Below are 26435 nucleotides of genomic sequence, written 5' to 3'. Positions count from 1 at the left end.
CAGGTAAGTAGAAATTGTTTGTTATTAAAAAAAAAAAAAAAAACCTTTACAATAACTTTAAGAAATATGGTGGGACAAGGATCAAGCTAGGAGGACACCAACAAACAGGGCTGTGAGGGCAAGAAGCATCACTGAAAACGACTAAAAGAGCAGTCTAATAAATATGAAGATAAACAAGAGCACAAAATTCCAAATGTCAACTCAAAGCAAAGTCCATCCGCAAAGGATGATCTACAAGGCCAAAAAGAAAAGGGGGATGCAAAAATCCGAATTTTATGTGTGGATGCATGAATACATGAAGCCAGGTTGAAGACATTCAAGAAGGGACATAGATAATTAGAAGAGGATTGGGCTGTTAAAGGCATGTGCATTGAAAGTGGAACTAATCCTCGGCAGCCATTATCTTCTCCCCGAGTATTCCCAGGTGCTAGGTTTTCGGTCTCTTGATTGGCCGCAGTGTGACAGAAATACTATAGCATGGCAGCTCGGTGTGCATCCAATAGAACACTATACAGCACAGATGAACAAATCTCCTACTGTAGCTATTGACTGTCAAAGTACCCCATAAGCGGCTGAAGGTGTTTGGCTGAAACATTTCCAGCAGGCTCCTTTTCTGCTGAAAAGAGCAGGCTGGCAAGGCCATCCACTGAGCAAATTTCAGCTGGTTCCTCAGAAACTGGCCAAACTTTGCAGTGTGGACAGCTTAAGTCAGAGCGACCGAGTCAAGTGTACAAGTTGGTGGTAAGAGATGAAAACAGTAGAAAGCTGACCTTATCTACAGTTTCTGGGGTCCAAGAATTGAAGGCAGTGCTGGCAATAAATGGAGCCAATTGTGTGCTGATAGTTTGGTGAACTGAGTTGGCACCTAAATTTCTGTCACTTCTGTCCACATGTGTATAAAGCAGTTTGCAATGTCTTGGTCAGTGACAGCAGTAACTTGGTCAAGAAAAGTTGCATTCAGAAGAGAGTAAAATGTAGCAGAAACTGTGTTAGAGACTTGTAGGTATTTTTTTGTTGCAATATTTAGAGTAAAATATGGGAGTTTAGATTTGCATGTATTTTGCAACCCCTGCGGTTTTCTGTAATTATATAGGAAGAGCAGTACAACAGTGTGCCAAGTCTACAGGCTGCTGGAATGGGAACAATTTTCCAAGACCTGCAACTGAAGAACTATGCCACATCCTTGATTTGGGACACAGACTGTTTGCTTATATTAAGCCCCCCCTTGAAATCATCTGCAACAAGGAACCTGCTCTCCAAGTAAAATGCAATCTATACAATGTACTTCTCTAAAATTACTGTCACTTTAATACCCATCCGCCCTCTTCAAAAACAGAAGGAAGAATTCAGAAAAACCGTAGAGCCAGAAGACACGTGGCTAGCCACTTTGAAACAAACGATAAACTTGGGTCGGTAGCTTGTACTGATCAATATTGTCTGAGCATTACTGGGATATGCCTCCCAGAAAACATTCCCTACTGTCACATATGGAGGATCTGCCCTGTAAGCAAACAATTATGGCTTTCCATATAAAACGTCCTTTCCACATTATTGGGCTGCTACCTTGTGATGAATCTTTAGGAAGTACTCTGGAATAACCACCCACTAACTTTCAGCAAAACTTTAACTCTCCTGGCCTATGAAACGGACCATTGGTAAAGTCTGGAAAATGACTAGCATCCCTACAGACAAATTGAAATTGAGCATGCATCAATGTATGCTATATTAAAAACTGAATCACAAAATACCTGCCCGCTATCTTTGACTGTGGCCTGCTAAATGTTAGACCCGGATCTCTTTGCACTACCGCCATTTCTCCTCTCCCTTCTTCCTCTTCACCTACCTTGCCACCATTTTTTTTTAACCTAACCAACTTCCTCCCTACCTTTGCATACCCTATTCACATATGCCCCGAATAACCAACCTTCAACCAGCCATTTGAGCTCTCTGACCCTACTCCATGTTACCTTCATTCAACTATTGCTTTCTATACTCTACATACATTTGTGGTAAAAAAAAAATGTGTTTCTTTCTTGAGGAAAAAATAAATCTTGAATTTGCATTATGAGTAAAAAGATTCCACAGCCTTCTTTTATTCATGGAAATCCTTTATGGTCATGCTGTGTTAATGATATACCTAAAGAGCTAGTAAACCTAAAATAAAAACAATCTTTAGTGAGGTAAAACAGCTTCTAATAATACCCACAAATAAATATATGAATGCAAAGCTACTAAGAAACATGCATCAAGTAAGTTGGTGGCAAAGTTTGATACAAGCCATGCTGCCTTGTCAGTTAGCAAAACCTCACAGATGCCGCAGTAAAAAGTGGTCAGGGACAATTTTCATTCTGTTGCAGTGCTACTTTTGAACAGCAGGAGGAGGAATTTAAGAATAAAGAAGCTTAATTATTATAAATCTCCTTCAGTACTTCTGTTAAGTGCTGCCTGCCTGAATAACAATTGACAAATGTCTCCCACTGTATTTAATGTAGCAGTCTAAAGTGCTACGGCAGTGGCTTTTTTTCATCTTAGAATGTATCTAAAATTAAAATTTATTTTGGATAGAATAGGGAATGGGTAAAACCCCCATCAGGGTTTTTTTCCAATCTGTCCCCCATTGGGGAGATTTACCTCCACAGATTGACAGCACAACAGGAAGTGAGAGGAATTCCTCTCTCAGACATTCATCACTAGGACAGGGGTCCCCATTAAAATATTTCTGTATTCTCCTTCTGCTGACAACTGTAATATTTTGGATTTTTTCTTGTTTTTAGTCCTGTTGACAATGCCACCAGTGTAAACAGAGAGACTGAATCTCCCTAGCAGAGACATAGACAGCTTTTCAATTCTGACATGTTTTACAACTTCCCTACACAATCTATAGATAAAAAAAAAAAACATTTAATTTGTAGTAATGTGTTGAAATGTATTGCCACACACACACACACACACACACACAATAGTTCCCTTATTTTTATTTAAAAAAGATTCTGATGTTCAAATAAAGAAAACCATTTTACACAACACAAACATGTTTATTCGTTCTTTAACCACTTCCACCTGCCCACTGTACATAAGCGGCGGGGTGGGAGCTTTGTTGTTCTAAGCCGACGTACCGTTACGCCACTGAGAAGGAGAGGGCGTGCAGCGGAGCAATCCTGTGATAGCTGTGATCTTCTTACACAGCCAAGCACAGATCGGGATATGGGCACTATGACTGACCCTCCCGAACATGTGATGGCTGTGTTTAATCACAACCTTCACAGTGTAAACAGAGAAATGTGAGTTTTCCCCAATGAGCTCAGATCGCACAGACTGCACTGAACACCTGTACCAGTGCACAAAACATCTGTCACAGTGTCCCCATGAAAACCTGTACCAGTGCACAAAACATCTGTCACAGTGTCCCCATGAAAACCTGTACCAGTGCACAAAACATCTGTCACAGTGTCCCCATGAACACCTGTACCAGTGCACAAAACATGTCAGTGTCCCCTTGAACATCTGTACCAGTACACAAAAACATCTGTCAGTATACCATCAACATTTGTACCACTGCACAAAACATCTGCAATAGTGTTCTATTGTGACATCAACATCTATAAGAGCCTGCCAGCGGACGATCAACATCAGTCATAGTGTCCAAAAACATCTGTTAGTGTACCAGCGTCTCACCAATAAATAAAAAATGAAAAGCGCCACCTGCCCCCTATGCAAAGGCGAACGCACACATTGGTTCCGTACTCACGTGTATACGGCGATTGCACCACAAATGTGAGGTATCGCAGCGAACATCCGAGCAAGGGAAATAATTCCAGCACCAGACCTCCTGGGTAACACTAAACTGGTAACCAATAAAGGCTTATAAAACATCGCCTATGGAGATTTTTAAATATTGAAGTTTGGAGCCATTTCACAAATGTGTATTAGATTGTTTCTGCAAACTGACTTTGATTGACAGCCGCGGGAGCCAATGGTGCCATGGCTGTGTCTCAGCCAATAAAGAGGGAGAGTCCAGGACGGCTGAGGGACTTGTGGACATCGCTGAATCGAGATGGGCTCAGGTAAGTATTAGTGGGTGCTGGGGAGGCTGCTACACACAGATGGCTTTTTATCCTAATACATTATTGCATTAAGATAAAAAAAACGTCTGGCTTTACAACTCCTTTAAAGTGGATAATTTCCTAATATTCCAAAGAATTGTGGGAAAAAATTACAACTTCAAAACTTGCTATGCCTCTTACTAAATACCTTGGACTGTCTATTTTCCAAAAAGGGGTAATTTGGGGAATATTTGTACTGTCTTGGCATGGTAGGGCCTCAAGAAATGAGATAGACCGTCAGTACATCAGGTGTGATCAATTTTCTTGTACAAAAATTTGAATTAAGGAAAAAGTATAAACATACATCAGAGCAAGGCATGTACGAGATGTGATCAATTTTCAATGATTGGCACCATAGCTTGTAGAATCTAGAAGTTTCACACAGACCAAAAAATATACACTGATTTGGGCTATTTTCATCAAAGAAATGTAGCAGTATAAATTTTGGTCAAAATTTATAAAAGTAAAATTACTTATTTGCAAAATTGTATAACAGAAACTAAGAAAAAAAGTATTTCTTTTCAAAAATGTTTTCATTTGTAGTGCAAACAATAAAAAAACTGGTAATTAAATACCACCAAAAGAAAGCTTTATTTGTATGAGAAAAATGATAAAAATGTAATTTGGGTACAGTGTTGCATGACTGAGTAACTCTTATTCAGAGCTCACAGCACTGAAAGATGAAATTTGGCCTGGGCAGGAAGGGGGTGGAAGTGCCCAGTATTCAGGTGGTTAAATTGCAACCCTGGGCAGAAGTAATTATAAATATACAGTATATACAGTTATGTATTAACTACTATAAATATCCGATTAGACTTAATTTTAGCTTTTTCTAATCCCCTGCACAACAGCACTCAAATCTATGAGATGATTGGACTGTGCTTGGGACAAATCAATACAAATCTTTTGGCAACTGAAACAACTCCCATATATGTATTTCATCTGTGTACGTACAGTAGCGGTTTACCAGGTGTTCAACTTAACCACTTGCTGACCAGTCACGTTGACTGTACTGCGGCAAAGTGGTTCGTTATCGTCTGGCGATGTAGACGTACGTCACCAGACAATCCCCTCTCTCGGTGGCCCGCGCGACTGCGGCAAAGTGGTTCATTATCGTCTGGCGATGTAGACCTACGTCACCAGACAATCCCCTCTCTCGGCGGCCCGCGCGACTCAGTTACAGCGGGAGTCGGGCATGGGGAGGAGCGGCGGTGAACACCGTTTCTCTTCCACGATCGTCGGGGATCTAGTTCAGCATAGCTGAACCTGCGATCTGTCCCTGTGTCACTCAGTCACCTCCCCCCACACACGTCAGTAAGCACCAGGCATATATTAACCCCTTCCTCTCCAATAAAAATTAACCCCTTCCCTGCCAGTGTCATTTTTACAGTAACAGTGCATATGTATAGCACTGATTACTGTAGTAATGTCACTGGTACCCCCAAAAGTGTCAAAAATGTCAGTCAAGGGTCAGATCTGTCTGCCGCAATGTTGCAGTCCCGCAAAAAAAAGAATCGCAGATCGCCGCCATTACTCGTTAAAAAAAAACAATAAAAATGACAGAAATCTTTCCCTTAGTTAATAAACGCAATAACTTTTGCGCAAACCAATCAAAATACGCTTATTGCGATTTTTTTTTACCAAAAATATGTAGCAGAAAACAAATTGACCTAAAATGTTAAAAAATTTTGATTTTTACATTTTTTTGGGGGGAATTTCATATATAAAAATGTGGAAAAATTGTTATTTTTTTAAAATTGTTGCTGTTTTTTGTTTATAGCGCAAAAAGTAAAAATCGCACAGGTGATCAAATACCACCAAAAGAAAGCTCTATTTGTGGGAAAAAAAAAGGACATACATTTAATTTGGGTACAGCGTTGCATGACCACGCAATTGTCCGTTAAAATAACGCAGTGCCGAATCGCAAAATATGGCCTGGTCAGGAATGGGGTAAAACCTTCCGGTCATAAAGCAGTTAAAAATACACTCATTGAGAGTTTTTTTGTCAAAGACATGTAGCTAAATACATTTTGGCCTAAATATATGACAAAAATTGAATATATTGGATATTTATTAACTGTCAAAGTAGAAAAATATTATTATTTTTTCAAACTTTTCGCATTTTTTTATTAATATCGCAAAAAATAAAAAGCGCAGAGGTGATCAAATACTACCAAAAGAAAGCTCTGTTTGTGGGAAAAAAAGGACGTAAATTTTGTTTGGGTACGGCGTTGCATGACTGCGCAATTGTCAGTTAAAGTCGCACAGTGCCGAATCGCAAAAAGTGGCCTGGACGTAAGACAGCAAAATCCTCCAGTGGTAAAGTGGTTAAAGCATGCGGTTTACCAAACACACACATATATGTACTGTTTACTTACAATTTTTTGTGTGCATAGTGTCTTCACCAGAATCGGAGTCATCTGAACAAGATACAACTGTAATCACAGATGATGAAGGATCAGGTGCTGTAACAGTCACTTGTGTATGTTCTAAAACACTCTCAGAGGGGTGGACAGTAAGTTCCAACAATGAGGCACTGGGGTAATCATCTCTGGAGGAGAAGGAAGGTGTTTGAGGAACTTCACTGGTGGACAAACTTGATTTTTGAACTCTTTGCTGCTGGTTCTTAGAAAACTCAGCGAGAGACTCTATAGCGCTATTAAAGTTCGAGTGGTGCTGTGCCAACTGCCGTACCCATTTTGATAATCCTGAGGAAAAAGAAATGCTTTTAAAGCACACCAAACACATATACAACACTATGTTCCTCAGTCACCAAACAAAAACATTTAATAATGTGTTTTTTATAAAAAGCAAAAACAATGGTATATGTGTTAATAATCCTACATAAACAATATAATTCATTAATTTGTATACATCAAATAAATATATTGGCACACACTCCATTGTAGATAGGTCAGTGAGTATTTATATGTGTAATGCGTTACCTATGTAGTTTAACATGGTTATACACTAAACAGTGAATATTGTATTGTACTGTATGTGACAGGCCTTGGTTAACCACAGTTATTGTGACTATAAGATTGAAATAAACCTGTTTTTTTTTTCCCCAAAACATATACATACACTGCCTTATACAAACAATTCACTTTCATGTTACCAGAAAATAAAGGAGGCTTTCATTTTTTTAAGCAAAAACCCTCCTTCTACAAAGTTTGAAAGGTAAGCAGTCTTGGTTTTTCAGTGCATAACTACCAAGGCTTCAAAAACATATTGAAAGCTATAGTTTCTTGCACCAACCACAACTCCAGCAGCAGCCAATATGAAATTACTGACAGGTCAGCCTTCTCCAAACATTTGGTTTTAAGTCAGGTTGGCTCTAACAGATCCAGGACTCAATACTAAACACAATAGCAAGGCCCTTTTTAACCATTTACCTGTAATGTAATGTGCAGAGGTTTTGGTATAAGTAGAAAATCATTGAATCCATTTCTTGACGTTAATTTAGTAACACAGTGATTCAGAGCTTGTTGGGTTATATTGCTGGCTACAGGACAAACAAAAAAATTGTGGCCAGCCTAGAATGGCGCTCAAATTCCCAACATATCTCACTTATGTGGAAAAGTAGTACCAAGAGCATGATCATAGACATCCTCCTTCACTAAAGAACACAGAAATCCAGAGACTGTTGGGATGTCCAAAAATAGTCCAACTGAGGGGTGGGCAGCAGCAACAAAACACTAACAGGCCCACAAACAGAAAAAAAAAAGAAAAGGAACTGGGGATTGCCTTTAGCTCAAAGAACCACATGAAGGACCATACACCTGAATCTGGCTTCAGATGAGGTCTGAACATCCACCTTGAAGAATTTGGAGAACTTGTGAACAGCATACCAGGTGGTAGCCCTGAAAATCTGGAAAAAAATCTGGAAAACAGTCAGTTTTTCAGGCGGATCTGAACGGATGCCCCATGCATCTCTATGAGACATGTCCGCTGACATCCGATCCTATCTGCTCCGTCAAATCTGGACGGATAGAAACCCAATTTTCCATCCGTCCAGCGGATCGGATGAGAACGGACAGGCGGTCCGTTCCCATCCGATTCCCCCCCATAGAGAACAGCAGGGACCTGACAGCGGATCGATCCCCCGCTGAGATAAACGGAGTCCGCCAACGGTCTCCCTTGTGTGAAAAGGGGCCTTATGCTGGGAAGCCCAAAAAAAAACTTGCAGACCTAACAGTGCACCTTGACAGGGTAGGGTGAAATTGGATCCTTAAGACCATAAGCTTGGATGATGATCTGAGCCACTCAGAAATGGAGGCACTTGAAGCAGGTTCCCCTTACCCGGACCATCAACAATGGTAAAGAGAGAGTCGGTCTTGCAAGGTAGACATGCACAACACAAAACTGCAGCCAGGCAATGAAGGTAGATCATCTGATGAAATGAAACTGGACAGAGGGATGGAAGAACAATTTCCTGGTTTAGGTGAAAGGTCAAAAGCACCTTAGGAAAGGAAGCGGCTCTAAGGCTACACTATAAAGGGTTCTTAAAGCAGTTGTAAACCGCTGGGTGCCTTTTATTTTTTCTGATTTGCAAGGTAAAGCCATAATGTGCTAGTATGCATTGCATACTAGCACATTATGTGAAACTTACCTGAAAACAAAGCCTTCCAATGACACGCCATCATCACTGGAGGCCGCTTTCATCTCCACCTGTCTTCCTTCCGGGTCCATGGACTCTAGCTGTGTGACTGGCCAAAACTGCGATGACGTCACTCCCGCACATGCGTGGAGGAGCCAGTGTTCGGCACAGGATTCGAAAGGAACCGCCCGGGTGGCCTTTCCTTCAGAGCGCATATGCCGATGATGATGTCATCGGCTGCATATATAGTAAATATCTCCTAAACGGTGCACATTTAGGATATATATACAGTACCTATAGTCAAAGATTTAAGTTTACAACCACTTTAACAGGATAAAGCCACCAGCTCAGACGCTCACCTCATCAATGTGATGGCAACAAGGAAAGCAACCTTGTGAGTGACAGTGGAAAGGGAACTATACCAAACAGGTTCAAAAGTCAGTTTCTGCAGTAAAGAGAGAACCAAATTCAGATACCATGAAGTCATTGAGGAGTGCACATATGGAAGCTACTTGAGAGACATGAGCACCATGAGAGATAATCTGTACAAAAGCCTTAATCAAAGAATGGGAAGCTCTTGGTCTATGGAACAAGCTCATAAGTGTCAATATCTGACCCTTGATGACATGCAGTCAAATGGTGTTACAAGCCTATCTTTGCAACCAAGCGAATCACCGATTCAGAGATAAAGCCCAAGTCCTGAGGGATGGCTGCATTAGCCACACTGTCAACAACTGTGAATCACGATAGCAAACCGATCCTTGGGACAGAAGATCGTGACGACTTGGTGTAATGGTATGGCGATATTTTCTTGCCACACTTTGGGCTTCTTAGTACCAATTGTGATGACTAGGCTGTCCGGGATCACCTGAATGCTCTCCATATCAATTCTGCCAAGCAGACAAGGACAGTTTTTCACAGGCAGAAAGAAGTAGGTCAAGGTTGTCCTGATCCCATTAAGCCACCAAAGCATCTGCTGCTGCCGTTAGAGGATCCATATACCTTGAGACAAAACTGTCCAGTTTGTTGTTGAACTCGGAGGCTTGGAGGTCCATAACTGGGTTTCTCTCACCTGTGGCAAAGGTCCTTTAACAACTTTGGGTGTAGGATTCAACCCCCTAGATCCAGGCATTGTTGACAGAAAAAGTCTGCCTGCCAAATGTCCTTGCCTCAGATGTAAATAGCGTACAAGGCTGGAATGTGAACAGCTGCCCAGGACAGGATCCTTTCTGTTAGGGTGTAAACTGACTTGTCCCACAATGACAGGGTGCTGTGTTGTAGGGGTCTGAAATGGAACTGGGAAAACAGGACTGCCAAAAAAGATACTGCCATCAGCATCATGCAGATGGAGTTGGGAAACTCCTTGACTGCATAATATGACACCGGGAAGGGTTTTTTAAGTTTCTACTTGAGAAGAAAAACTTTGGCTTAAGCGGTGTCTAGTCTAAGACCCAGATATTCCAAGTGATAAACAGGTTCCAGTACTGACTTCTGAAGGTCTGGGACCCAGCTGAACCTTTGCAAGGGCTGAATGGCTCCAGCTACATTTTTGTCAGATGTGCATTGGAACCTTAAATCAGACATCCAGGCTGACCACACTTGTTTCTGATTATGGTGATTAGTATATTGTGTGTATATGCAGTTCCAGTCATCTCTATCTCCTTGAGAAAGAGGGTCTGTATATTCTCAAAATGCTGTTTCTCCTTTTTTTTTTGCTTATATGAGACTTTCGTCAACGGTCATTTTTAGAACATTGGTGCTGGCTTTTCTCCATGTTTTCATTTTTTAAAAAAGTTCTCAAATGGGTACAGCACTGCCAGTCATTTAAGTGGAGTAAACAGCTTGTTAGGATTTTTGCAGTCTTTATTAAGGATGTGTACCTGAAAGGTCCTGGTGGTCTTAGGGTCCCAAAATGAGCCAAGAAAACACTGCAGGCTGATCCTCAAATTAAAAAATTCTGTAAATCCAGTAAGAGCCAGGATAGTCACTAAGTTTGAGAGTAATAACAGAGACCTGCGACTCCTCAGGTGTTGTGTTGTACTTTAAGGACCTAGTAAACTCTGCAAAAGTGTCAGTGGCTGAAGGCTCAAAGATTGCTCATGCGACAAGCAGATCTAATAGGGGTTCTGCAGAGTCAGTAATCAAAGTAACAATTTACACCCGAAAATCCCGTGGTGTAATGCTCCTGTGGTAGCACCACAACAGGGTCACGAAACTAGAGATGACTCTAAGTGTAGAATAGAATCAAATAGAGGGCAAAACTCCAGGATGCCATAAAGCTCTTCATTAAGTGCAATGCAAGCAGCACATGTTTCCAATGTGTTTAGGACTTTGCTCTGCAAAGCAGGGGCAACAAAGCCAAGCGTACAAGGCTAAGCCTTAAAAACTCACATACTAGCTTGCTGGTAGCAGAAGAGGTTCAGGCAATCAGGAGTGACAAGGTCACTGTAGGAGGGCAGTAAAGATGAACCAAAGATAGAGCCACAGGTCTCTCGCAGTCAGGAGAAGTGGCGGAAGGTGCTTCCACAACACTGAATGGCATAAAAGAGATTGTAGAGCATGACAGTCCAGTCACTGGATGATGTTAGCACTCAGTCTGTTTGTTGCAGTTTAGACATTAATGGCTATGTGTTGAGTTATTTTGAGGGGACAGCAAATTTACACTGTTATACAAGCTGTACACTCACTACTTTACATTGTAGCAAAGTGTCATTTCTTCAGTGTTGTCACATGTAAAGATATAATAAAATATTTACAAAAATGTGAGGTGTGTACTGACTTTTGTGAGATACTGTATCTTTTCATGTGACAACACTGAGGAAATTACACTTTGTTACAATGTATAGTAGGGAGTGTACAGCTTGTATAACAGTGTAAATTTGCTGTCCCCTCAAAATACATCAACACACAACCATGTATGATATACACTCTTAGACCACTTTATTAGGTACACATGTTCAATTGCTTGGTAACACAAATTGCTAATCAGCCAATCACATGCAACTCAATGAATTTAGACGTGATAAAGACAACTTGCTGAAGTTCAAACCGAGCATCAGAATTTGGAAGAAACAGGATTTATGTGCCTTTAAATGTGGCATTGTTGTTGGTGCCAGATGGGCTGGTCTTGGAGTATTTCCACATGTTACAACCAAGGTATGCAGAATACCATCTCTAAACGCACAACACATCAATCATTGAAGCAAATGGGCTACAGCAGCAGAAGACCATGCCGGGTGACACTCCTGTCAGCTAAAAACAGGAAACAGAGGCTACAATTTGCACAGGCTCACCATAATTAGGCAACAGAAGATTGGAAAAAACATTGCATGGTCTGATGAGTCTCAATTTCAGCTGGGACATTAAGATGGCAGGGTCAGAATTTGGTGTAAACAACATGAAAGCATGGATCCTTGCCTGCCTTGTAACGATGGTTCAGGCTGGTGGTGGTGTAATGGTATGGGGGTATTTCCTTGGCACACTTTGGGCTTCTTAGTACCAATTGAGCATTGTTTAAACACCATTGCCTACCTGAGCATTGCTGCTGACCATGTCCATCCCTTTATAACTACAGTGTACCCATCTTCTGATGGCTACTTTTAGCAGGATAATGCACCATGTCACAAAGCTCAAATCATCTCACCACTGGTTTCTTTAACAAGACAATATGTTCGCTATACTCCAATGGCCTCCACAGTCACCAGATCTCAATCCAATAGAGCACCTTTGGGATGTGGATGAATGGGAGATTCGCATCATGGATGTGCAGCTCATAAATCTGCAGCAACTGCGTGATGCTATCATGTCAATATGGGCCAAAATATCTGAGGAATGTTTCCAACACCTTGTTAAATCTATGCCACGAAGAATTAAGGCAGTTCTGAAGGAAAAAGGGGGTCCAACCCAAGACTAGCAAGGCTTACCGGCCAATAGTGTCCGGTAAGTGTATATATATATATATATATCTATCATTTTTTTGGACTATCTTTGGCTAGCATGTTTTTAACTTGGTCTAATTATGCCATTACCTACTGTAAGGGCTGATTCATAAGTCTGGAAACATTACTTTGAAGGCCGGTCTACACCAGAATGCAGTGCAGGAAATGCGCTTTCCATATGCGTTTCTGGCACCGCAGGTGAACACGCTGTCCTTGTAATCTACATAAGGGTGCTAATGTATTGTTAATGGCACCCCAAATGCAGATCTCAAATGCAGTGCATTTATGAGCACCAAAACTCATATACGGTTTGAAAAGGTTGCGCTTGCATGGTTTCTTTCATGGTCCAATGCGTTTTGCAGCCCATTCAAATGAATTGGGCTTTCAAAAGAACTGCACTGGAATCCTGTGTACCTGGCCCTTAGTAAATATTTTAAAAATCTTGGTCAAAGTTGAAGAATTAACTACTGAAAATATAACATGCATTTCTTCATCTAATGCATTAAATTAACAAACTACTGTGAAATATTCACACAGATATAAACACCAATGCATTAAGTCACAATAAATGAATGCAGTGAATCAATTTAGATGGATACTTATTAGTAAACAGACAAAAATGACCTATTTCAACTTACTTGATCAATTTTATCATATGTAAAGCCACATGTATCTCAGGCGTGATAACGAATGACTTCAATTCTATTTGGAGACATTTGGTGTCTATAGTTTCTTTCTTTTATGGAATCTGAGCTCCCCCTGCTGGTTGTTTATTACCAATTTCAACTTTGTAAGTTATTTCCTATTGTTTCCTTCTCATTACTTCCCCATTTGTAAGAAATCCTTGGCTGCAGCATTGAATATTTTACAGATTTGCCAAAACAGTGCTGTTTTATTAAATAAAACTACTAAAAAAATCTTAGCTGAGGCAATTTACTAAATACAGGCATTGCATCTAGAAGGCAATACAAGTGTTTTAAATTGGTTATCAGTAATTGTACAATAATGTCAAAGTGCACATGAAGATTGAGGTACAATATCAAATCAAAGCCTATCGACATAAAATGTATGAGAACAGGTGGACCTCATTAATTACTTAATAGCACTAGCACTGTCCATACCAACCAGCAGGTTGCATGTATTCCTTTTCAGCATGGTTATTACAGGAGAAACAGGCATTGTCTTCTCTCTCAAAGTTTTACATACTAAAGTATGTAAAGCACTAAACCTATTTTAAAGTATTGTAAGAAAATGTTTTACAAATGTCCAAAACACTTAAAGTGAACCTGCACTAGTAACACATTTGTAAAGCTGACCTTAAAAAAAAAAAAAAAAAACATATAAAACCATTATTTCTCCTTGGGTGCACAATATGCATGTATTAGCTCCAAGCACAGAAGCTAACGTTCTTACATGCCCCTGCAATGCATCCCTGTGTTAGGTACAGATTTTTAGATTCACTCTGCTGAGGATGCAGAAAGTGTAAATCAGGAAGATAAAATAGGTGTATACAGGTTCCTTTTGGTGTTTGCTTTAATTGTTTTGGCTAGTTTTGCAATAAAGTAATTATTTTGCAACTATATTTCAGTTGCCAGGTCTGCACAGCTTTTATCAGAAAATGCAACTCTATTTGTAGGCTTACATAACAAAGAATAAAATAGGGTACGTGGACAGGAGGAGCAAACAGAGAGATTATATAAGCAAGGTCTCACTGCTTATGTTCCCAAGTGAAAATAAATCAGCCGATTACCATTAAAATCCGGCAGTAACTAAAATCGTATTTTGAATAGATTGAGTCATTAGGCCAACAAGAAGACCCAGTCCTTTTGTAGGGATCTACAAAACTTCAAACTTAAAAGGAATTGTCTAGCTATGTTTTGATTACTGCGATTTTTCCTTTAATAAACATGTAATGACATTATATAAGAGAATAGTTAGACATTGTGCCTGTGCAACCTCCGGCCCACAAAGAAACAGAAGGACTCTCAGGATGGTAGTGAGAAACAGACCCAGTTGTTCAGAATAGACTGCTGATCATCTAAACTTCCCTGAAGAAGTACTAAATATCAGCAAAGCATGAGGGCTTGTTTACACATGTGGCAGCCCTTTGAAGGGCAATCTGCAGTGCATTGTTTATTATAATTCATTTGACAGGCAGTGAGGAGGCATGGTCGCCTCCTCACCGCCTGTTTTAACCATTAAAACCCTGGACCAAAACCACATGCAGCAGTGGGGCCCTATTCACTTGATTTGTTTGCATTCCGTGGGTGGTACTGCTCGGTTAGTGGTACGTGATAGGGGACTGAGTATAAACTAGGGCTTGCTGCTCTTGCAGGTACATAATTAATGAGCCGTGATATTCTGATGGAGAAGAATAGCAGGTCCAAACACAGTTAGAGTGAATGCATATATGTGGCTGAAAAACATGGCGATCATAGGGGTAGAATCCACATCGTTCCCTTGCACAGGGGCCTTTTGCAGCTCCAACCGATTCTAGGTGACAATATATGGGAAACAAATCTGCAGCTTTTTGCCTTTTCAACAGTCTAACGCAGTAAGAAATTATGTTAAATAGCCATGGCTGATCCTAAAACACATACAGTAAGTGGCTATGCAGATGATTTATCCTCACCAGTTATATATTTTTGGTTATTTCTGAAACGGTCATCTACTAATATGAGGGCACCCCAATCATTCTTATGGCGGATACACCTGTTAAAAATAAGAAAAAACAAGATTAAACCCTGAAAAATAACAACTTTATATTATTAGATGTTAACCAAACACAACAATTAGAATATGTATAATAAATAAATAAATGGCTAAAGGTGCTTTTCATTTTTAGCAACAACATGAAAATTCACCCATGCCGCAATGCATAAAAAATGTCATCATTGCTTAAACTCAATCCAACAATCTTGGCTTTTGATGCTATGGCACAGTTTTAACCTCAAGAAGCAACAGGTTACTGATGCTGTAGCTGTTCTAAAAAAGACTGAACAGCTATATTTTTTTAGGCAGTAAAAGGGCTTCGTTTACTGACACAGAGAGCAGCTAAATGCCATGAATTTATGTGATGAGAACACCATGGCTTCTCACTGCCTGCAAGTAATTGGTTTGCATTAAACAAGCAAGGACGGCTTTGACAAATTCCATGCAAAGCACCACATGATGATTATATTTGATAGCATGTAGCAATAAATTTATGCGGAACAGCTTGCTATAAATGGTATTTTATTGATAATCAAACTGTTTCATCCCTTAGTTACAAATCAGAAGACAGTTTGCTTTAGAAATATATCTTATGGATACAAATGCCTCTGCAGTATCCAATCATAACATACGTGGCAACTATTTTTTTTTACCCTATATTTGTTTACAAAGACCATATAATTAGAATGGACAGTATAAGCAAACACCTAAAGCTAGCACATGTCACGGTATCTCTGCAATATCAACATGTATATTATGTCATATTATGTACATAATTATAATTATGCATATTATGTATATTGCCCAAATAGTGAAAATGCAACTTCTTCAGAGAAAAGTATCCAGCAAAAACTTTTGATTTGTCACGCAGTTTCTGCATGGCAGAGCATTCTGGGATTATCAGAAAAGTGCCAGATTCAAGCCTTTTCTGCTTCTATTGCCATAAATTTCTGTAGACATTTTCCTCCCAAAATGTGACCATTTTCAGTCACTGTCAGCATATATCATATTTTGGTGAAGGATTTCTTCGACTGAAAGGTCACTTGTCTTTAGTGACTTTCTTTTCCTGTTCATGGCATTTACGTGATGTTTTACAGAGTGGAGGACAAATAAATATTTATTCCTTTTTTTAATCGCACCAATATCAAAACATATGGCTGCAAGTAACTTGTTCAGGAAGACCCAAAATGAGAACATGCTACTATAAATAAAAACAAGATATAAAGAAATGTAATGAGTTGTACTGGATTAAAAATAAAATGACTTCATGGGTATTAATCCACAGGATTAACACGCTTTATTCTTTGTATGCTATCCAAGCACTGATAAGGAATTTTAAAAGTATATCTGGTGACAATTTTTTTTTTTCACTATTGTATAATTTTGAAAAGTTTTATGTATTATTTTTGCAATTAGGAGCACCAAATGTACTATGTGTATTATCTGTCCTGTAAATATATTTTTCCATAGTGGATTTATAGCTTAAATGGGATACACACATGTATTTCTTTCCATGACAACGCTGTATATTGCACCTATTCTGATTGGCATCACTATAAAAGAGATTTTAGAAAACATCCTATAAATTAGCTGTACAATTACTAATTCAACATGGTCTTAAAAAACAAACAAAAAAAAAAAAAACTAAACTAAATCAATTATTCCACACTGCTGAGCAAACTATAGCAGCACAGTTTTAAAAAACGACAAAACCTCCCTACTTTGTATTTGAAGTATACAAGAACTGGGGTGCTTACAGGAAAAGAGAACATTCACCTGATCCAGTCATTTACAGTTGGATTGGGGAATGATCGTACATTGGTAAGCGCTTTCTAGTGCCCAGTTTGCTCCAATGAAGATATGATTGCCAAGGATAGATTTCTGATCACTATTGATTCCTACCAAGACAAGCAGACACCTGAGCACCCTAACAATGAACATTTATCCAATAAAATCATGTTTGTACAATGATTTTTCAGTGGGCGGATTGTGCAAGCCTGGTCGGCTGCCATCTAGTGTCTGTAGTCACTGCAGATTTCATGGGTCTCTCTTCCAAAAAAACTGATAGTTCGCAACCAAATCTTATTCACGGTATTAGGCTTGTGTGATAGAAATATGTGACAAAACTGCTGCATGTTTAGGCTTGAAAAGTAAACTGAAAGGTCATGACTTGTTCATGTTTCAAATAAACTACTATCTTTTTAGTAAATCCGCAAATGTGTATTAGTCTTCACCCAACCAGTTTGAAAAAGGCTTATAAAAATAACAGAAACAACTGCAGGTCTCTGCCGTGAACACAAGAACATTGAAAAGGTAAGATCTATAAAGTTGATTGAGATAAAAAACAAATCTAACTATTGCTCAAAAATGAACTGTAGGAGAAAACATGATAAAGGTTGCCTTGTGTAAAGCTAAAATGTATAAATACATTTACTTTTTCAGTGGATTGAAAACAAGTTTCTAAATAAAAAATAGAATAGTGGCACCCTTTACTAATATTTTCAGGGTGCTTTGTAGATATAGACCTGTTTTAATTAACTTCTAGTGTTTTAAAGATTAATTTTTAGTTTAGACAACATATTTTTTTTTTTTTTTGTAGATTCTGAAAGAAGAGCTGCTCAGATGTCTAAGTAAAATCTCTCAACAACTATGCCGCAGTATTAGATGGTATGCCTGCTAATATGCACACTGGCTTAGCTACTAAACCAGTCCCTTAATAATTTGTCTGTTTTAATTGGGGGCCGGTGAGAGGCATACTCTGTGCCTGCTGTAGCTACCATGTTTTTACAGAAATCGGATAAATAGAGGCAAATCGCTGGGAACATCAAGCATTTGTGCTCCCATCATTTAGAGGCACAACACAGGCAGTAAAAGGGGCACAAATGTCTTCCACATAAATATCACTTTTTAGGTTAGAGCCATGTGTAACATTTTAAAATGGAGGGAAAAAATTCTTCAAACGGTTTGCTCCTTTGTAATTGTATCAAGGGTATGATATGCACAGGTAAATGTTTTAATATCTATCTTTATAGATATAGATTTTTACATATGTTTAAAGAGAATATTTGCAAGTACTACAGGTGTAGCTTTGCATGAAACTTCCAACAAAGTACTTTTTATAAAGCAAAATATAGATTTCCTATTAATCAGAACCAGCAAACCATGTTTTCTTTTTTAACAATTTCTACAAAAAAGCTCCATAGTTAAGCTTTGTGAGTTATTAATAGGCATTTACTTCAGATCATTTCTTTGTTAAAGGTATGAGCACAACTGCAAAGTGAGATTCTAATGAGAACTGGAAAACATGCACTACTGGAAGCCTTGATGGATAGAATTAAATATCTACCTTTGGATAGATGAGTGAACAGTCTGAACCTCTTTCAGATCTCCACTGGGGAGATTCACCCTCCCTGTTTGTCCTGGTGACCATGGCCACTAGAACAAAAAGTGATGGGAAAAATGAACCTCTACAGTTGTCACTGGACAGGCATTGTTCATCTGTGATGACACTTGATGAAATGATAACTAAGATATTTTTTACTTTCATTTTGGAGAGATTTCCTCTTGCTTCCTGTTCTGTATCAAGATGCAAAGGTAAACACTCTATTCAAAGTGAACAGTTACTATATGACCTTTATGTACAGCTTAAGTGACAAAGGATCCAAGCAATTACATAAAATAAAATCTAATTTCCACCACCTATGTCAGCCAATACATATTGTGCTACACATGGATACATTCATATGGTAGTTAATTAACTGCTCTGCAGACCTATTAGAATATTTAGGGAGCAATTACAAAAGCTTTGTTCAGAGCAAACTATAGATCTGAATAATGTATAACTTGTGTCAGTGGTCAGCAAAATTAAAAAAGGTTTTCACATTTGGCCTACAGCAGTTGGGTCCTTGTGTCAATTTTCATCAGGAACATAGTCTGTATAAGGCTGGCTTCTTACAAGGACAGAGGTGAGCCATAAAATATGTTAGCAGGTTGTATATAGTGAAAAATAATAGATAGTTACCTTTAATCACAGGTACAATTTCTGTCTTTAAATATTAGCTGTTTAAAAATCTTCCTGTGAGCACTGATCTTACTCCTAATATATATGTGTGAACCAATTTCCATTAGAAAACTGCATATACCTTCAATAGAAAAATGTACTTTTATTACACTATTACTTACCTCCCCAAGGCTTGATTCAAGGCTCGGTATGCTTGTATTTCATACCACAGACTTCCAGGCAAAAGTCCTCTACTCTTTGCATGGTAATCATTATACTTTCTTTTTAGTTCAACCTAAAATAAAAAAAATAAATAAAAAAAAACGTAAAGCCAAACACATTGATGAGACCAGCTACAACAAACAAACCAATAGCAAAATCCTGCTACACATCAGTGAAAGCCCATGTTTGCTGCTGCATGCTCTGTAAATACAGAGAAATGTACTTATTGTAATTGTTTGCAGTTGGTAAATTCAAGAATTTATTTGGTACACTGCAATACTTTACTGACACCTGAGATAAAGGGTTAAACGACCAGCAGAAACTTCAGTTACAATCCGGAACGGGGTGCTTGTTTATACTGGCATATTTCCTAGCTGCAAGGAACGTAATATTAATAAAATTCTAAGGCTGCTACACATACTATTTGGAATAGCTAAGCAGACTTAACATCACAGTAATGTACTTTCTATTAGCACTCAAAAGATCTGAGAACTTTTTTTTTAAAACTATTCTTTGTTGCATGTTGACACTCTAATCTACTTTCGTAGCATGTCAAATATTTAAATGAACATGTCACACATACATCGATATTTCTTTTATCTATTTTGCGGCATTTTAGAAAATGGAGCTGAAATTACATCTATGAACATAACATCTCACTGAAGTTTAAGCAGCACATTACAAATGAATAAAACTTGTATGTTAAAAGTATTCCTTGAGGAACGCAAATGGCACATAAATAATGAACCAGGCTCCATTCTTTCAGTGTAAAGAGCTGAGTGAAACATAATCAATGGATTAAAGTTGTAGGACACAGATATAACAATTGATCTAATTCTTATTTGATAGAAGGCATGCCAAAATTCTGTACATATAAAGAATACATTTTATAATCTAATCTTCTATACCAAGGAATGTAAGAAATAATAAATCATTTAAAAGTAGTGTGAAGGTGGTGCCCATTAAAACCAATGACATTTCAGGTGTCATTTTTCATGAGTTGGTTAAAAATAAAGGTCAACTATGTCACTACTCTACAAGAAACTGGCACATGCTTATAAAGGCTGCTCTTCTAAATTTAAGAAAGTGTGGACTATCGGGTTGGAGTAAACTCCATAATTAGTCATCTCTAGCATTCACCAGGGCCATTTTGGTCACTAGTCGTATGGAACTCTATCTCTTTTGTCAAGTTATTACTATTTTTCATCCCTCAGGTACTACACCACACCCACAATAAGTGATTTACTGTTCCACCTAATTTTTCTTTTTTTTTTTTTGGTTTTTATAGTTGTTTGTTATTTGGAAACATGGCATTTTTGCAGCTGACACGTTGTGTGCTTGGTTTTATAACTGCACTGTTTGTACACTCAACAACATATTATGCTACTGCACAAACTGCACACCTTGATGTTTTAGAATTTGTTATATTACTGATGTACATTTTTTTATAACCAAATTTTTATTGAATTTTTGCAAGAAGGTTAGGTACAAACATTGTAGTAGCATAATAAGGAAGAGAAAATTATCACAATGGTCACAGATTCGAAAAAAGAAACATGAACATAATAACAGGTCGAGTCACGGGACTTCAGGTGAAGCTTGCCGGTGATACATGAGTGTGTTGAGCTTCCACCATGTGAGGACCAAACATTAAGGTACACCGGGCTCCGATAACCCCAACTGATGTACATTTTATTGCCTATGTTGATGTTCTTTTTTTTTTTTTTTACAAAATAAGTAAATAAGTGACACCTGAATGGCATGAAACAGCTTATTGTTTCACCAGTTTTACACAAAATCATCCGACACATCCAGAATAAAATCATTAAACCAAATTTATAGTACTATTGAAGTGCTTTAGCGTGGTTTTAAGCTAAATCAGTAAAATGACCTACAAATTAACCAGAAAATCTGTCTTCTTTTTGTATTCATTTTTTAAGATATAATGTTAACCTGCACGCAAACGTGGGAAATACCTGGAAATAAAGACAAAGCTAATTTATTGTGGCTACATAGGGTTTAAAAGGGGTTCTAACTTACAAAAAGTTACATAACAAATATGCAAAGTACATAGGATATCTGGGTAATTCTAAAATAAATTGTAAATGCAGATGTAGGGTTATTGCTGCTCAACTGGCACAACCTAGAAGAAAAATTAGGCCATATGGCCTGTGTAATCTAATAGCATAGTTAGACACAGAAATGATTGCCTTAAGACTCCACATATTACTGGTGACTGGCACTTTTCAAAATAGATGATTCACCTCTATATAAAGGAAAAGGTCTAATGAAAACTATTGACAAGTAAATTAAGTGGTATCTATTGATCTATCTTGGTATTTGTGCGCATGAGAAAACAGAAAATAATATTACATACAATTGTGTCTGTAACCTATATAAAGTACCTCACCAAAGTGAGTACACCCCTCACATTTTTGTAAATATTTTATTATATTTTTTCATGTGACAACACTGAGGAAATGACACTTTGCTACAATGTAAAGTAGTGAGTGTACAGCTTGTATAACAGTGTACATTTGCTGTCCCCTCAAAATAACTCAACACACAGCCAATATTGTCTAAACTGCTGGCAACAAAAGTGAGTACACCCCTAAGTGAAAATGCCGAAAGTGGGCCCAATTAGCCATTTTCCCTCCCCGGTGTCATGTGACTCATTAGTGTTACAAGGTCTATGGTGTGAATGGGGAGCAGGTGTGTTAAATTTGGTGCTATCACTCTTACTCTCTCATACTGGTCACTGGAAGTTCAACATGGCACCTTATGACAAGAACTCTCAGAGGATCTGAAAAAAAGAATTGTTGCTCTACATAAAGATGGCCTAGGCTTTGCCAAGACTCTGAAACTGAGTTGCACATCAGTGACCAAGACCATACAGTGGTTTAACAGGACAGGTTCCACTCAGAACAGGCCTCGCCATGGTTGACCAAAGAAGTTAAGTGCACATGCTCAGCGTCACATCCAGAGGTTGTCTTTGGGAAATAGCTGCTGCCAGGATTGCTGCAGAGGTTGAAGGGGTGGGGGGTCAGTCTATCAGTTCTCAGACCATATGCCGCGCACTGGTTTGCATGGCTGTCGTCTCAGAAGGAGGCTTCTTCTAAAGATGATGCACAAGAAAGCCCGCAAACAGTTTGCGAAGGACAAGCAGACTAAGGACATTGATTACTGGAACCATGTTCTGTGGTCTGCTGAAACCAAGATAAACTTATTTGGTTCAGATGGTGTCAAGCGTGTGTGGCATCAACCAGGTGAGGAGTACAAAGACAAGTGTGTCTTGTCTACAGTCAAGCATGGTGGTGGGAGTGTCATGGTCTGGGGATGCATGAGTGCTGCCAGCACTGGAGAGCTACAGTTTATTGAGGGAACCATGAATGCCAACATGTACTGTGACATACTGAAGCAGAGCATAATACCCTCCCTTCGGAGACTCTACCGCAGGGCAGTATTCCAACATGATAAAGACCCCAAACACACCTCCAAGACGACCACTGCCTTGCTAAAGAAGCTGAGGGTAAACGTGATGGACTGGCCAAGCATATCTCCAGACCTAAACCCTATTAGGCATCTATGGGGCATCCCCAAATGGAAGTTGGAGGAGCACAAAATCTCTACCACCCACCAGCTCAGTGATGTCGTCATGGAGGAGTGGAAGAGGACTCCAGTGGCAGCCTGTGAAGCTCTGGTGAACTCCATGCCCAAGAGGGTTAAGGCAGTGCTGGAAAATAATGGTGGCCATACAAAATATTGACACTTTGGGCCCAATTTGGACATTTTCACTTAGGGGTGTACTCACTTTTCTTGCCAGCAGTTTAGATATTAATGGCTGTATATTGAGTTATTTTGAGGGGACAGCACATTTAAACTATTATACACGCTGTACACTCACTAATTTACACTGTAGCACAGTGTAATTTCTTCAGTGTTGTCACATGAAAAGATATAATAAAATATTTTCAAAAATGTGAATGGTGTACTCACTTTTCTTACCAGCAGTTTAGACATTAATGGTTGTATATTGAGTTATTTTGAGGGGACAGCAAATTTAAACTATTATACAAGCTGTACACTCACTACTTTACATTGTAGCAAAGTGTCATTTCCTCAGTGTTGTCACATGAAAAGATATAATAAAATATTTACAAAAAATGTGAGGGGTGTACTCACTTTTGTGGGATACTGTATATGTGTGTGTATATATAAATATACACACATTCACACACTATTTACTTGCATATTAATTTCTATTTTCCTTGCATTTCAAACAATCTGTAATATCAACATTCACTCTTTCAATCAAATAGGCAGAAGAAAAAATATGCCCATTCGAGGGCTGAGGAAGCTGGAAATAAGCAATGCAAAAAGTAAAAATCCAGACTCAATTTTGCTAGACTGAGAATATAAGAAAACACCCGACTGTGTGTATAAATATACAGTATACATACACACACAAATATATGTGTGGATAGATAAGTAGATAGATAGATGAAGATTACTTTCTTACCAAAAGATATTTCTTTTAGCAAGCACTGATTGATAAGCCCATTTTAGCATGGCTGCAGAAGTGAGCAAGTACAATCAGGCACTAAATTGCCAGAATAACCCACTTTCACTGGCAACAAAGTTAACAATGCAGCTTGGCACAGTAATAAGTTTTGACAAACATTACAAATCCAAGACTGTAAAAGTTTGAAATCTGTAGAGTTTTATGGTCTTTTGAAGAAAAGGCTGTGCCAGAAACCTTTTTTTTTTTTTTTTTTTTTGTGGATTGCTCTTTTGTACTGTGCTAACCTTTTTAAACTGACAGATGAAGGGACACGCTTCAAGAAAAATACAGAAGACTTCTAACTAATTCTGACAGGTAATTTTCAACATGGGTTGGGGTACAAAATTTTATTTGGTGTACCTATGCCCTTCAAAACGACCTGTCAAATTTACAAATTCAAACTTTCAAAGCCAGACAGTAAATTGAATTTGATTCTGCAGATGTAATACTCGTCTCAATAAGACAGAAAGGATGTGGCAGAATTGTACATTTTACTCTTAAAGTGAAAGGTGGAAAATGTTCACCCAGAGGAATGTCAGTACTGTCCTTACAAAATATGACACTGAGCTTGACAGCTGTATGCTAGGCTATGTTTAGAAATATATTTCTATAGAACATGCAAGAATCAATTCAACCACCAATAAGCTTAATCAAGCTGAAATTAAAACAATAAACATGTGCAATACATGATGTAGGACGTGCCAGTAGATAAACCTAAAAGGTGTACTAGAACAATAACCTATATATATATGTGTGTGTGTGTGTATATATATATATATATAGTGTTCACACACTATTTACTTGCATATTATTTTCTGTTTTTCTTGCATTTCAAACAATCTGTAACATTCATTCTTTCAATCAAATAGGCAGAAGAAATAATATGTTATTTGAGGGCTGAGGAAGCTGGAAATAAGCAATGAAAAAGTAAAATTCCAGACTTAATTTTGCTAGATTGAGAATATAAGAAAACACCCGACTGTGTGTATAAATATATACATTCCTACATATATATATATATATATATATATATATATATATATATATATATATATACATACATATATAAACATAGACAAACAGACAGGCAGGCAGGCAGGCAGGCAGACAGATAGATAGATAGAATGCCAGTACTGTCCTTATAAAATATTACACTGAGTTTGACAGCTGTATGCTAGGCTATGTTTAGAAATATATTTCTATAGAACATGCAACAATCAATCAACCAATGAGTTTAAATCAAGCTAAAATAAACAAACACAAAAATATACAATATATGATGTAGAATGTGCCAAGAGATAAACCTAAAGGTGCACTAGAACAACAATCAAAGTTAACAAAATAGGTAAAAAAACATGTTTGAAAGATTTTAGAACTTCCTACAAGTGCCATTATCACTAATATATATATTTGTGTATCGCCAGCAATGTATTAACATAGGACATAGAACAGACATAATAAGGAACATATAGTATATTGGGACCTTGCGCTATGGTGTATGCTTTTTAGCTGTCTGCACTGAAATTGCCCTGAAAAAGATTAATCTAATAATACTAATGACAATGGTGTGCAGCGCTGATATCAAAAGTGTTTAAAGTGATCCAGTGACTATAACTAGACAAACTCATAAATATAAAAAATATTTTATTAATATTTTTTTATATTCACAAAAAAAATTCCAAAATAAAGTGCTACGTGCTTTCAATATATATATATATATATATATATATATATATATATATACATACACATCCATTAAAGTGTATGTGTTTCAAGTAAAAAAGTGCTCAGTGCTTCAAACAATATGAGTTCTGTGCTTCGGGCGCTCTGTGCTCCCCTCCTTTGTGTCTCCACTCACCAGAAAAGCAAGTTTGCAGCGCTTTAACCAAGCCCGTGGATCAGACAATCCTCTTCACACCAGTACTCCACTCACTTTTTTACTTGAAACATATGGACTTTAATGAATGTGTATACATATGTATTGAAAGCACGTAGCACTTTATTTTGGAACCTTTTTTGTGATATATATTTATGGATTTGTTTAGTTATATTCACTGAATCATTTTAAGCACTTTTGATATTAATGGCGCACATCAGTGTCATTAGTTATAATAAGGAACATTGTGGATGAATTACACTAACGTTTTTACCTGTGTGAATCTTAAAAGAGAGAGTTGTGTAAATCTTGGATAAAAATACTTGCTAAAATAGGCCCCTAAAAATATGTCTGATCCATCATAGTAGTGGAACATGTAATCGCTGTAGATGGTGATTTACTAGTAGAGATAAAAAAAAAAAA

General features: G+C 38.1%; 1 protein-coding gene across 1 annotated transcript in view; it reads right to left on the bottom strand.

Moving 5' to 3' along the window:
• BRIP1 (BRCA1 interacting DNA helicase 1) overlaps positions 1–26435 on the bottom strand; it is a gene marked incomplete at its 5' end in the record, with an annotated part of 552808 nt that overhangs the window by 2528 nt on the left and 523845 nt on the right. The window contains 3 exons of the mRNA XM_082245708.1: positions 6482–6811; positions 15274–15353; positions 19536–19648. Of these exons, the coding sequence (XP_082101834.1) occupies positions 6482–6811; positions 15274–15353; positions 19536–19648 (523 nt within the window). The remainder of the gene's footprint in view (positions 1–6481; positions 6812–15273; positions 15354–19535; positions 19649–26435) is intronic.

This window comes from Pelophylax lessonae, assembly GCF_965119305.1.
Source record: "Pelophylax lessonae genome assembly, chromosome: 2".
Classification (NCBI taxonomy): domain Eukaryota; kingdom Metazoa; phylum Chordata; class Amphibia; order Anura; family Ranidae; genus Pelophylax; species Pelophylax lessonae.
Note: the sequence above shows the minus strand (reverse complement) of the source record. Positions and strands in the feature narration are given on the sequence as shown.